This window comes from Pleurodeles waltl, chromosome 12, assembly GCF_031143425.1.
Source record: "Pleurodeles waltl isolate 20211129_DDA chromosome 12, aPleWal1.hap1.20221129, whole genome shotgun sequence".
NCBI lineage: Eukaryota > Metazoa > Chordata > Amphibia > Caudata > Salamandridae > Pleurodeles > Pleurodeles waltl.
In genome coordinates this window covers 232,927,176-232,939,334 of record NC_090451.1, presented here as the reverse complement: position 1 = coordinate 232,939,334, position 12,159 = coordinate 232,927,176, and the positions used below count along the sequence as shown (strand labels likewise).

The 12,159-nt window shown below is 43.6% G+C and overlaps 1 protein-coding gene across 5 annotated transcripts in view; it reads right to left on the bottom strand.

Annotated features, from left to right (window-relative positions):
- Window positions 1–11,183, bottom strand: part of PMFBP1 (polyamine modulated factor 1 binding protein 1) — an 881,291-nt gene extending 870,108 nt beyond the window's left edge. For 4 of the 5 annotated variants that reach the window (XR_011199809.1, XR_011199811.1, XR_011199812.1 and 1 more), the window contains exons 1-2: window positions 11,016–11,183; window positions 4,339–4,484 (exon numbers count right to left, since the gene is read on the bottom strand). Coding sequence is in view for 1 of the 5 variants with exons in the window: in XM_069216463.1 (XP_069072564.1) it covers window positions 4,339–4,484; window positions 11,016–11,046 (177 nt within the window). In the remaining 4 variants the exon portion in view is untranslated. The remainder of the gene's footprint in view (window positions 1–4,338; window positions 4,485–11,015) is intronic. The other variant, XR_011199810.1, reaches the window with a different exon arrangement.
- Between the last annotated feature and the right edge of the window lie 976 nt (window positions 11,184–12,159).

The window sequence follows — 12,159 nt, the reverse complement described above, 5'->3', positions numbered from 1 at the left end:
TGCCAAAGAAGGTCAATAATAGTTGACACACGTGGCTACTTACTAGCTCTTAGAACCAGTGGACGCCCTTTAACATGCTACTAATGACCACAACACATAATAGTCAACAGACAAAAGTGTTTCTTTCACTGAGTGAAACGATTTCAGTGTAAAAATGGCCATAAGGTGAGCTTATCTTCACAGAGTTTGAAAGTTTTTGCTTAGTGTGTTTGTAAGGAGGGGTGAGTTGGTCAGGCTGTGAAGAAATGGGGTGTATGATATGGTGTGGCTGTGCAACCTCACTGTGTAATACACTTTCCAACCTGTTTACAAACCTTGTGGCTCTATCTGTCAAACCCTCAACTGAATCATGGGTAGCTGCGGCACTGAGCACCAAGGCTTACACAGAGGAACAAGCACTCAACACATCAGACACCTATTTATAAAAACAGACTGTATTTTTTATAAGATTTTAGACACAAGAACTAAAAAGACCCACCAGAGAGTTCTAGAGATATAGATTTTACATGCAATAATAAGTCCATGCAATTTCACTCAAAAACAAGCAAGCCTAGGCAAAGTCGATGAATTGGACACTTAGAGATGTTTTCAAGTAAAATTAGGTAAGTGTCAAAGCAGTTGCTTAGAAGTACCTGGGGCAACCAACTCCGGCAGGGAGCTGGCCAAGGGGACCATCAAGGTCATCCAGAACACATACCATCACAGAAGAAGCAGTCTTTCATCAGCTCCAGGTACTTTATCCACATTGTAATGGATTCTTATAGAGTGGTCCAGATGCAAGGGAGGAAGCAGGCTGAAGATGCTCCAAGGATGTGACTTGGTTGACGGGGGTCTTCCTGCAAGTATTCCTCGGTCCACAAAGATGGTGAGGGGGTCATCGTTATGGGGTCGACGCCCCATAAAGTCTGCGAAGGTCTGGCTGAAGTCCAATCACCCTGGACTACCAGTCTCCCGTTATTATGCTCACAGGCCAATCCAAGCTAAGTCAATAACTCACCTTCTGAAGGTCCCAGCAACTCTCCAACAACATTCCCAGCCTCACCAAACTCAGGTAGAGCTCTGTGTATCTGGTCTTGGTCCTTGGTGCGGCACTGCAGCAGTGGCCGCAGCTTGAAGTCGCTGGGCTACTAACTTCACCAGCAGGCTTCTTCAGCTGTAGTGTCCCTATGCTGCGAACACAAGGCCAGTCAGATGGCCCTTGGCGAGCCCTTGGCTTGACTGGGCGGCTCTGGAGACAGATTCTCCTTGACCAGGTGCAGCAGGCACAGACCTTATTGGTGCAGCCTCTCTTTGCTAGTCCCTCGGTCCAGTCCGTCTTCCAAATTGGTCAAGATCTGAGGTCTGGGTGCCCTTTTTTATGCCCAGAAAGAGCCCTCAGGACAGGATGCAGTTGGTAGCCAGTGGGCTACCAGGTTATCTCACATCTGGTGACCATTTCCTGTGGAGTTTGACATCTAGCTAGCCCAGGATGCACCATTCTGCCCACTCCCAAGATGGCAAGACCCATCTCTCGGTGTTCAGACCTCCTGTGGCCACCCCTGGGAGTGGCTACCTCAGGGCTACATACCCCAGGAGAAATTTGTTTGACAACTGGTTTTTCCTCTCTGCTTCCTGTGCCAGCCTGTCTGCCTCAACAATCGGGCAACACTCCCCCTGGTGTTACACATCTGCCCTTCAAAGGCAGCTTCACCCTTTAAGCCCACCTTTTGAGACTAACATACAACTGGCTTCCTGAAGGAAGGAGGTGACATCTCCCTAGTCTGCAATCCCTCATGGTTCTGTTTCATGAGAGTCGTTGGTATGTCTCTCCATGAGGGCAAAATGTGGTTTTGTTTAGCAGGCTCCATGTGTGCCCAGGAACGCACAGGAATTTTAAAGGCAACAAAGTGGCAGCTTTGCTAAAGCTGCACACTGCAACAAGTTACGTAAAATTTCAGCTTGAGATCAGACTTGATGTAATGCGTTGTTTGATACCTTGGAGTGCCTACCTTGCTCGCACCGTTCAGGAGTTAGCACAGCCGAGGGTTCAGAGTGTAACCCTGTCCTCACCAATTGGGCAACCAATTCTTTTCACAGTCAAACAAAAGGTGTGCGTGTTTCACTGTCAGGATATGCACAGCACATTTCCTGCCTGGGTCATATGTTGTACCCTGCCATTAGGGCCTGGTAGGCTTGCAAGAGAGGTGACTTATGCGCACATCCAGGGGAAGTGGTGGCTTTGCCATTGATTTCAATGGCAAAGTCGGGCTAGCAGCACACAACTGCTGTACCAGTCTGAAGTGGTGGATCAGGGAACTTGTTTTACCTGGGGGCCCTCCAGGGTGGCACAATCATCATTGCAAACCCTGTGGTACCCCTCCAACTTACATGTTCTGGGTACAAGGGTACCATTTACAAGTAACTTTTGATTAAATTAGCCATTTCAAATTTGGTTTTACCAATTCTACATATACTTTACGGTCAGGGCACTGGCACTGAGGTCTGGTTAGCAGGCCTTAGTGCACTCTCAAAGTCGAAAACCAGCAGCATCAATTGAAAAGCTTAGGGGTGGCCATACAAAAAGAGGCATTTCAGACACTCTTTCCAGCCCTGAACTTCCTGGTATGACTGAATGCTTCTCTTATTCTGTCTTTGAGTAATAGGGCAGTTACTAGAGGGATAGATAACAAGGGAAGCAATTTCTGGTAACGAGTCGCCAAGTTAGAAAAGAGAACTCGTTTACTTACTGCTGAAGATCTGGGTAAGGGCCTACAATTTCTAGAGAGAAGCAAGCTGTTTCTAACAGGCAATACCAGAATGCATTGTTAAATTGTTGTGGGTTTATCAAAGCCAATAATAAATCACTTCAGCTGTTAGCCCAAAGCAGAGTAATTTGTATCTACTACTACTATTTAACTATGTACACTGTTATGTATTTAGTTATTTCAGGGGAGAAGTTAGTTCATTAAAAATAAAGCTCAGTTGTGATTATGAAAGTTTTTTATCCTTCAATTTACATATATTATTATTTCATTACTTTAATTTTAGGAAGCCATGCATTTATAGGTTGAACAGAGGAATTCTGATGATTATATGTTTGAAACATTTAAGAGTTCTTATCTTTGAAAACTGTTTATCGTTTTACAGAAGAAAAAAAAAAAAAAAGCAGTGCCAAAACCAACAGGACTCGCATGTCACATGGGGCCCAGCGCTATTGGATCTGCCAATGCTTCTTTATTGTTAACATTGTTTAAGGCATAGACCATTAAAAGCTGGCCATCTGGGCCGCCCCAGGCATGAGCAAGCATGGCAGCCATCTTTCAATGGTTTCTGTTAGATAAACTACTCCAAGATGGTTACCATGCAACCACATGCGCCCAGGGCTGGCCATTTGTGGAGTGTTCATTAGTTACACTTTATTATTTATGTACTGTCACAAGATGGCTCACAGCCATTTTCCAAATGTAAATTAGTAAAATATGCATGGATATCGGGCACATAAATCTAAGCCAGTGGGCAGGCAGAAGTTTTCCCCTGGTAGGCCCTCTATAAAAGCAGTGAGAAGGGTCAGAGAGGGGCCAGAAAGTGATGGTAAGCAGTGAGTGAAGAAAAGGCAGGAGAGAAAACAGTTACAGTTACTTATGCACCGGAATGCAGTGACTCCATAGACAAAGGAAGGGCACAAGAATAGATATTAGAATGAGAGGAGTGTACTGGTCGCTTGTAGGCTGATCCAAGGTGTGACAATGTCGGAAGCCAATGGCTGCTCTAGAAAGTTAAAAAATAATGGTCTGACCCAAAACCCACTCAAAGTGTAGGGTAAAGAATGAGATGAAATAGGTCTGTCACAACAGGGAGTAAAAACTGCCTGTATGCAAGAATAATTTTTTTTAAAAAAAAACAGAAAAAGCAAATATAAACAAACAAGAGAGAGTAACAGAACCTTCTTAATGAATTGTGCTTCGAGGTTTCTATACAAAGAGGACCCTAACAGAGAATATAAATTCCTGTAATAAAACGTTGGGGGTGAACAACATCTTAACCAGTGAACATGCAGAGCTCAGCCAATGCAATGGGAGAATTCATAACAAATCACCTGAAATCACCAGGGACCAGATTCCTGTGAACATCAATGGTCTCATTTTCCAAGAGACGTTTGTGTACCAAGCATGCACAATATGAGATAAGAAATCAAGTGTGATACAACCAACAGCAGCAAATGTAAATGGACGGGTATTAGCATGTGAGGCCCTTTCTGTATGTACCTCTCTACTCAAGACAACTGCACTCTGACATGAACATGTGTGTCTCCAAAAACATTGCCTTTAGAAAATGATCTGAAGATCTGGCACAGCTTACCCTGAGTGTGTCCTCCTGTCCATCGTCCATCACTTCCAGCCTGCGCAGTCGTTCTTGATAGAGTTTGCGAAACTCTCCAAAGAGATTTCTCATCTCAATGGATCGAGTGTAACCTCTAACATGTTCCCCATGATCTCTGCTACCTTCTGAAAAAGGCAAACAATCAGCATGTTGCACTAGAATGGCATTTTTGGGGACGATAGTGATAGTAAGATGAAATAGCTCAGCAAGGAAATTTTGACAGTCTTATTCAACAGCACAGTGATGCAGAAAGGAACAGAGGGGGGGAGAGAGTACAGGGGAAGTTCACGACATGGCACATTGTACCCTGAGGGCACAGACAGAAGGAGCACAGAAGAGCTGGAGGGTAAAGCATACTTCATCAGAGGGATAGAGCACACAAGATCACAACATATTGGTAGGCAGTGGCAACTTCCCCATTAGGGAGTTCGGAGTTTATTCTCCTTCTCCCCCCACCCGTAAGAGACTCTGAAGCTGTTCATCACAGCTTCAGACTCTCAATGTGACAACAAAAACAACCTTTGGCAAAGTCAATAGGTCTTGCCTTTAGTACAATTGGTTTTTGCCAAAGTTTTAGTGACACTGTGCTGCATGACTAAAGAGGGGAAAAAAGGTGTTATGACATGGTTGCATCATTTTATAGGCGAGAGGTATGCGGACTTTGGCCTACATAAATTATGCGGACAAACATTTCGCTGCCTGCACAGTTGCATTTAATTAAACAGAGCTGCAGTTGTAGGTAGCAAAATGCCTGTGAGGAGAGTGGGGAGGTCAGCGGTGGCACCTCCTTGCAAAAAAAAAAAAAAAAGGCAATGACCATGAGACAAACACTGGCGTCCACAGGTGTTGATGTTTTCAAACTTAGAAGAACCAGGAGGAGAAACTCTGGCAATTACATACACAAAGATAAAACTATTTCCCTCGGAATCAGAGCCCTAATAAGCCATATTATAGTCATGACAGACATATTTTTTATTATTTTCATTTACCGATGTGAGATGGTTTGGTAAGTAATACTAATAGTGCAAAATCATTTTTTTTCAAAAGCAGGTGAGAGAAGCAACACAGAGGGCGCAGCTAATAGGGGAAGAAACAGGGAAGGCCCAGGTGATTGGGAAACCAACATGTGCAAAAGAGCGGAGGCAGAGAAGGATACAGGTGAGAGAGCAATATAAGCATGGTGTGGGGAGACAAGCATAAGAGGCACATCTGGAAAACGCATACACTCTTGAGGAGAGCTTAATCAAAAAGAAACAAGCATTTGCCTTGCAATGGGTCTCTCATTACATCGAGTTAGATCTCTTAGCGTTGTAAACTCCTAACCGGGCTTTTCTTGCCACACTAAATGAAAGGGGGAAAAAAAACTAAAAAAAACACGTGCAATTGCGCTGTATAAAACACAGCGCGATCACGCTGCAAAATAAAGAGAAAAAGTAGTCCAGAAACTGGACAGAAAACATGGAGCCTCGTACGTTTCCAGTAGTTTACCGGTGCTCTCGAGGAGGGCTTAACACCAGAAAAGGCATGATGTATGCATGCCTTTCACGAATGAAAACAAGCAGATTTTAAAAGACAAGCCCATGTGCCAATGAAAGTGACTGACGTAACATGGGCGTGGTTAAAATCCCCGTAAAAAAAGATTAGAAGAGGGACGGAGTGCTTTGCTCCAGTGAAGGGAAAAAACACAAGATGGTTAAAGCAAGGTATTGAATAAGAAGCAAGCTCATGAGTGTGACAATAATACCAACAATTAAGCCTACTGCAGGGCCCAATGTAAGATTGGTCTTTTACTACCTGACTGCTATGTGGTCTGGTAGGCTCACCCTAAAAAACATGCACAAATTGTGCAGGTCTTCAGCACTGACAGCAGATGGGTCTTCAAATGGGTCTCATAGCTCTCTATCAGAGCACTACCTTTCAGCACAGTGACCAACGGCAAGGCCTGGGGTCAGTCACTCTTCCAGTATGACTGAAATGGCAGGGCCCAATCAACCTGCACGTGACTGCAGTCCTCGCAAGTGCAATAATTTGAACGTGGGAGAGCAAGGAGCCTAGAGAATCCCCAACATCAGTGGTTGAAGCCCCCTTAGGCATCAGAGGGTAAGCAATTAAAATTAATCTCAAATACCGTGTGTGTTTGGGGCAAGTGCACTTTCCTGGGTTTTGGCATATTTGGTTACAGTTTAAAGCCTTTTGAAGCCATCAGCAGCAGTGCGGTACCCACTATATGTACACCACCGGCACAGGCCAATCGGTTGCAAATCCTGGTATTTTGGGGCTATCCATGGAAGGCTGGTGCCCAGTCTGGGTGGAACACTGGAATTGCAAGAGACTCCCTCCTAGAACTGTTCCCTCTTGAGACAGCTAAGCTCCACTTGTTCCCTTAATGAAATTAGTGACGGGTGATATGCCCTACCACTTTCAAATATCCTCAGCCCTCACTGCAGATATGACAGTGTGACTGAGCCACAGCTCAGTGAACACAATGATACTAAGTCATGCCCTTCCACCAGGCTCCAGACTTGGAATAGAAAAGCGTATGTTTTGAAGCAGTGTGACACTGTAAAGCACAAGCTATAGAGTTGTTCAGCCCAAGACCATACATACACCACGGCATAAGCAGCCACTCTCCTCCCCCGTTCAATATATTCCCGGAACATACTATTTCAAAGGATCTCTCATAACCAAGTATCTATTTAGGGATGTGTGAAAGTCATTCAGTATCATAGTAAACTGCTTGCACCTACCCTGAAATTTTCATAAACATTGTTTATGATACATTAAGCCTTGTCTGGGTGTTTGCCATACGTTATCACTCCAAGTTTGATTACTCTATCACAAATTTGCCTCCCGTTCATTTTTCAACCTCTCCCCAACGCCTCATATGGTTGTGCCTCAGCTAAGAGTCCTACAACAAACTTTGAGCACTCTCTACCATACAAAACAACTCAGTTCTCTCTGTGAACTGATTATGCCATCACGAAGAATCCGGTTCATATCCCTCCTGCTCCCCCAATCACTATGTCCCCAGTTTCTGAAAGAAATTCTCCGGATGCCCTCCTGCATTCAGGACATTTAGCACATTGTCACTAGTAGTTTCATATTTACAGTCATGGATGCGCCTGATAATCACTATCTAAAACTGAATATGTGAGCACTCCTTTGTAAATGTTCTAAAATAAGACTAGTGAAACTAATGAAGCTTAATTATAAGCCCTAGCACACTAAGAAAGATATATGGATAATGTCAAATCAACATATGTTAAAAGCTTCATCAGATCAGCTGACTTTGTCACCCATCTTCAACATCACGCCCACACGGTCAAAAATGTAATTTGCTGGCCTGCATGTGTATCACACATTCTTCAGTTTAGAGTGTTTTGCATCATATTTCTCTTAAATGATCATCTCTATCAGAGATATTTTTCCTACTCTACTCACCTCCTACAACTTCTCCCACGTCACTTCACGACCACAGACCTCACTATACTTTATGGCTGCACCTCTTAGGGAACCCAGCCATACACAAGTCAGCAAATCCATCATGTGCTCCTTCCGATTCCTTAGCCTACAATGTAATGTCTGACCCCTTCTTCCAGACTATTTTTTGCTTAACCATTCTAGATAATCCTTCCCTCATTTCTGATACTCGAATCCACTGTTTTCAAGTAGCAGTTGCATTATTTTTTAGTAACAAAGGCAACAGGTGACTGTCCTCTTCTATCACTTGGTTCCATGCTTCTACAAGATGCTGGAACACATAGTTTCTAAATCGACTACTACTAGTCTAAAAACATGATCAACCCACTTCAATTGGGCTTCCATGCTCTTCACTCAAGAAAAACCTAATTCTCACACGAAAACAACTTTAACTCCTCAGTTCATCACAACCACCTTTTATCCATCCACACACTCCATGATCTAATTGCAGTGTTCAAAATAAAACAACAGACGGGATGGAGGAAAATTTGAAGGGATCCTTATCAATTCCCCAATTCTTAACATCACAATCAAAGGGACAAATATGCCCTAATTCTAGATCTGAGTCATATTGACTCGAGAAGCCAATCGACCTATACTGAGTTCATAGACACCTGCCTGTGTAAAACCGAAAGTTTTTTTTTAATAGGTGTCCTCTCCCACTTAGTGCCCGGTTGCATGCTTCATCACTGTACCCCTCACCCTGTGAGATGATGCTACTAGGAGGGCTCTACCAGTTTCCTAGGAGCTCCAATCTGATTTCCCTGCTCGTCCACACTCCCTTACATCACCTTAGGCATCTCCAGCGCTGCTCTAAAATAGTTCTCATCTACCCTTTAAACCACTGTTTCTCAGCAATGTGGAACCAAAACCATCCTCACACACTTCACCACCAGTTGGTGTCCCTTAAGGCTCAGTCCTGATCCACTCTTTTCTCTACATCAAATGCTTATTTGCTTGCTGTTCCTGTACATAGAGGCTATGCATATTTGTATTCACAAGCATCTCTCCCTTCTCCCTACAAATTTACTCACTGCCATTTGCCAATGGAAAAAGTTTAACATACAAAGTGATAAAACCATCCAACAGTTCTTTACTTTCCGTGTTCAGCTGCATATAAAGATGTGCATGGCTTATTTTACTTCCCTGTGTGCCACAGGTAGAATTTGTGTAGCACTGCTTAGCCCTGCAATGCAAATGGAACATGCCATCACTACTACTGCCACAGCAGCACGGTATAAAAATACCCTTGGAAATCTTTAAACACACTGATCAATGCAGTAGTACTTATTAAACTGGAGTACTGCAACAGTCTACTGGTGGGCCTCCATAAAAATTATCTCTTCCTATTGGATAATGTTTGTTACTTTGCACCCATTTAGCTACCTCCCCAGATACACTTCCACCTCATCCTGTCCACACCAAGTGGGCTGTCTCTTTGCAAAACAAGGGTCCATTGCAAGATAATGAGACTAGTATTTGGGGTGGTGCATGACATGTCCTCCAACTACTTCATTCCGTTATGCTCTCCGGAAACAGTACATTCTGTCAAAAAGAATCTTCTGGTTCCACCCAAAACCGAAGTGCAGTATCAAAGGTTGCAAGTTTTTCACTTCTAGCAATGCAATATCCGGGCTTAACTCCAATCCATGACTTTAAAGCAATCTTAAAGTGTCATCTTCTATGACGTGAAGAGAAAGAGTAATTTCTCTCAAAGTTCTCCATTGTAAACCTGTACATTCAGCCTTCCATTCCTGATCTGTATTCCTATCATGGTTGTTTTTCGCTGTTAATCCTTCACTCAGCAGCAGCTTTGCACTTCACCTCGGTTACTCGCTACAGTTGATGTTAATCACCCAATGTGCCTATCACGCTTTGTACTGTTATTATTGTGCTGTATAACATTTACGTTTGAAATGTTCAAGCCGCTTAATAAATACATTTTTGCAAAGGTCAGCTCAGGAAGATTGAGCAGCACATGCGAAAGTGCAAAACAACGCTTGACCAAAAGACATAAATGGAAACACAGCTGGAACCCAGGGAATGGCACAACAGGACACCAGAGGAGAGCCCAGCAAAGCACAATTAATTCATGGCAATAGCACATAAAACGGAACGGACCTTCGGAACTCAAAGCACATTCTCTACTGACGGGAAACTAAGAGAACAGATAGATGAGTTGAAGCCGTCACAGGCAAGGGTGCAGCATAGCACAGACACTCCAAATGTGTTCCTGTACTCTCCTTAATCTCACATTACCATAAGTGAACCCAAGTGACCATCCTACACACTGGCCCATATATTTCACAGCTGCAGTCGTAGGGCGGTGCGAAATCATTTTTTTGCAAATTTTTGTGAAACGCATGTGAGTGGTGAAATGTGGTTTGCTGCTATCTTATGTTACATTTTTACTCACGGGTATATCTCGGATAAATAAATCGTGAGATACTGACAGAAGATTGCTTCGAGAAAAAAAATGTATCTCCTTGATATATATTCTACTCTAACCAGTCTATGGGGCAAAAAACTACACAGAATGGACAGCGAGAAATTATTTCGCTAGCATAATTCACATTTTATCCATGCCTATCCATTCCTCTCACATATCAACAACCTTCACCCCCTTACTGCATCACAGCCCAAGTGCCTCCATCCCTACACTGGTCCAGATCTTCCATCCCTCTTTTTGTCCAAGGGCGTGCAGCAGGTGCATTTGTACCGAGGCTTCAGACCGTGGGCGTCCCGCTGCACCCCTATTATGACAATTTTTCAGTATCAAGCTGGGCGTGAATGGTTTATTTTCCTTATTTGCGTAAAAGCCCATAAAACTGTCGCAAAGCCACTCTGTCCTGTCTCCCTCGGTCACCATTCCCTAATGCTATCTTCCTTTCTTCTCAATTCACCATATCCTTAACTCCCCCCAATACATCAATGGGACTCATTCCTCGCACTAATCCTGCCAACTGTTTATTTTACTGCCCCATAGCCTCTTTCATTCCTGCTACACACCCATTAGAAGAACACTTTTGGCCCCCAAAGTCCCAGTTATAACAAGTACAGGGCTCTGTAAAGAATTCATACTTTGAGTTTCAAAGCTACATAAAGACACATATTCCCTCTCATGAGCCATTCACCAGTGCCGGACAGCACACCCAGGCGTTCCCACCGTTCTATACCTGACATTCCTCCTGCTCTGCGTCCATCCATGGCTACCTGTGTCTTCTTTCCCCGCCGGTCTTTCCGCCACGATTCGAATCTGTTGATGAACACGCTCTGCGCGCACCTAAACACACTGTTAAAGTTGCTTCAAGCTACCGACACTCTACGCAACCAATAACACGCTGATTTCGCAGTACGACCTCTACTGAACCAGCTTTCAACCAATCAGAGATGTAATAGGCCAGGCCAGTTTGGAACTCTCCTTTTGTTATGAAGGTTGGTTGACGATACAGGTTGTCACGGAAACGGCTTCTCTCGGTGTTCCATTAGTTTGTTTACGAGGTTGGGCTAACACGTGATACGCACAGGGCATTTGTCCAATGAGCAGCCAGAGATTTTATGATTGGCGTTTCACCTGCCGTCTGCGATTGGATACCGCTGAAGAGGTGGATCGTTGTGGTAGACTTTTTTGCAGTTAAGTTTGGGGGCGGAAGAGAGCGTCTGCCGTTGTCATGAGGATTACGGTGTCTGCAGTTACAAACTCTGACAACCAATGAACTTGCGCTCTGTTTTTAAACTCATAAGCCCCCACAAGTTCCCTGTTAAATTAGATCAAATCACCCCGTATTTTTCTTCAAAACTCTTTGAAGAAGCTCAGTTTGCCAATAAAAAACAAACCAGCGAACTCAACCCACTCTTTCGCAAATACCCACCTTTCAGCACCACCCTATTGGAAGGGATGTGTTCCCAAGCACTTCCTAACGTTTAGAAAAAACAGTTTTTAGTGCAAAGGAGCGACACAAACGAAATAATGTAATGTGTAATGTTACAGTTCTTCGCTTGGCTATTGTGTCACCTCCAGTAAAACCACCAATGTTCCATTAATGAGTCCGCACACACTGCTTATCAAGAGGGAGCAAAAGCAAACAAGCATTTACAATGCAATGGGTCTCGCGTTTGCTTGAGCAATTAGCATTGTAAACTTCTAACCGGACGTTTCTTGCCACATAAATTGAAAATGAGAATAAAACAGTTTCCGAAAACTAACTATACTTTTCTTGCTATATAAACTGAAAAGTAAAAGTTTCACATAAGCGAGTTGACGGCAACCATCAGTGCAAAGCAGACACACAAAGGGAAATAAAAGTTAACTCGTAGTGA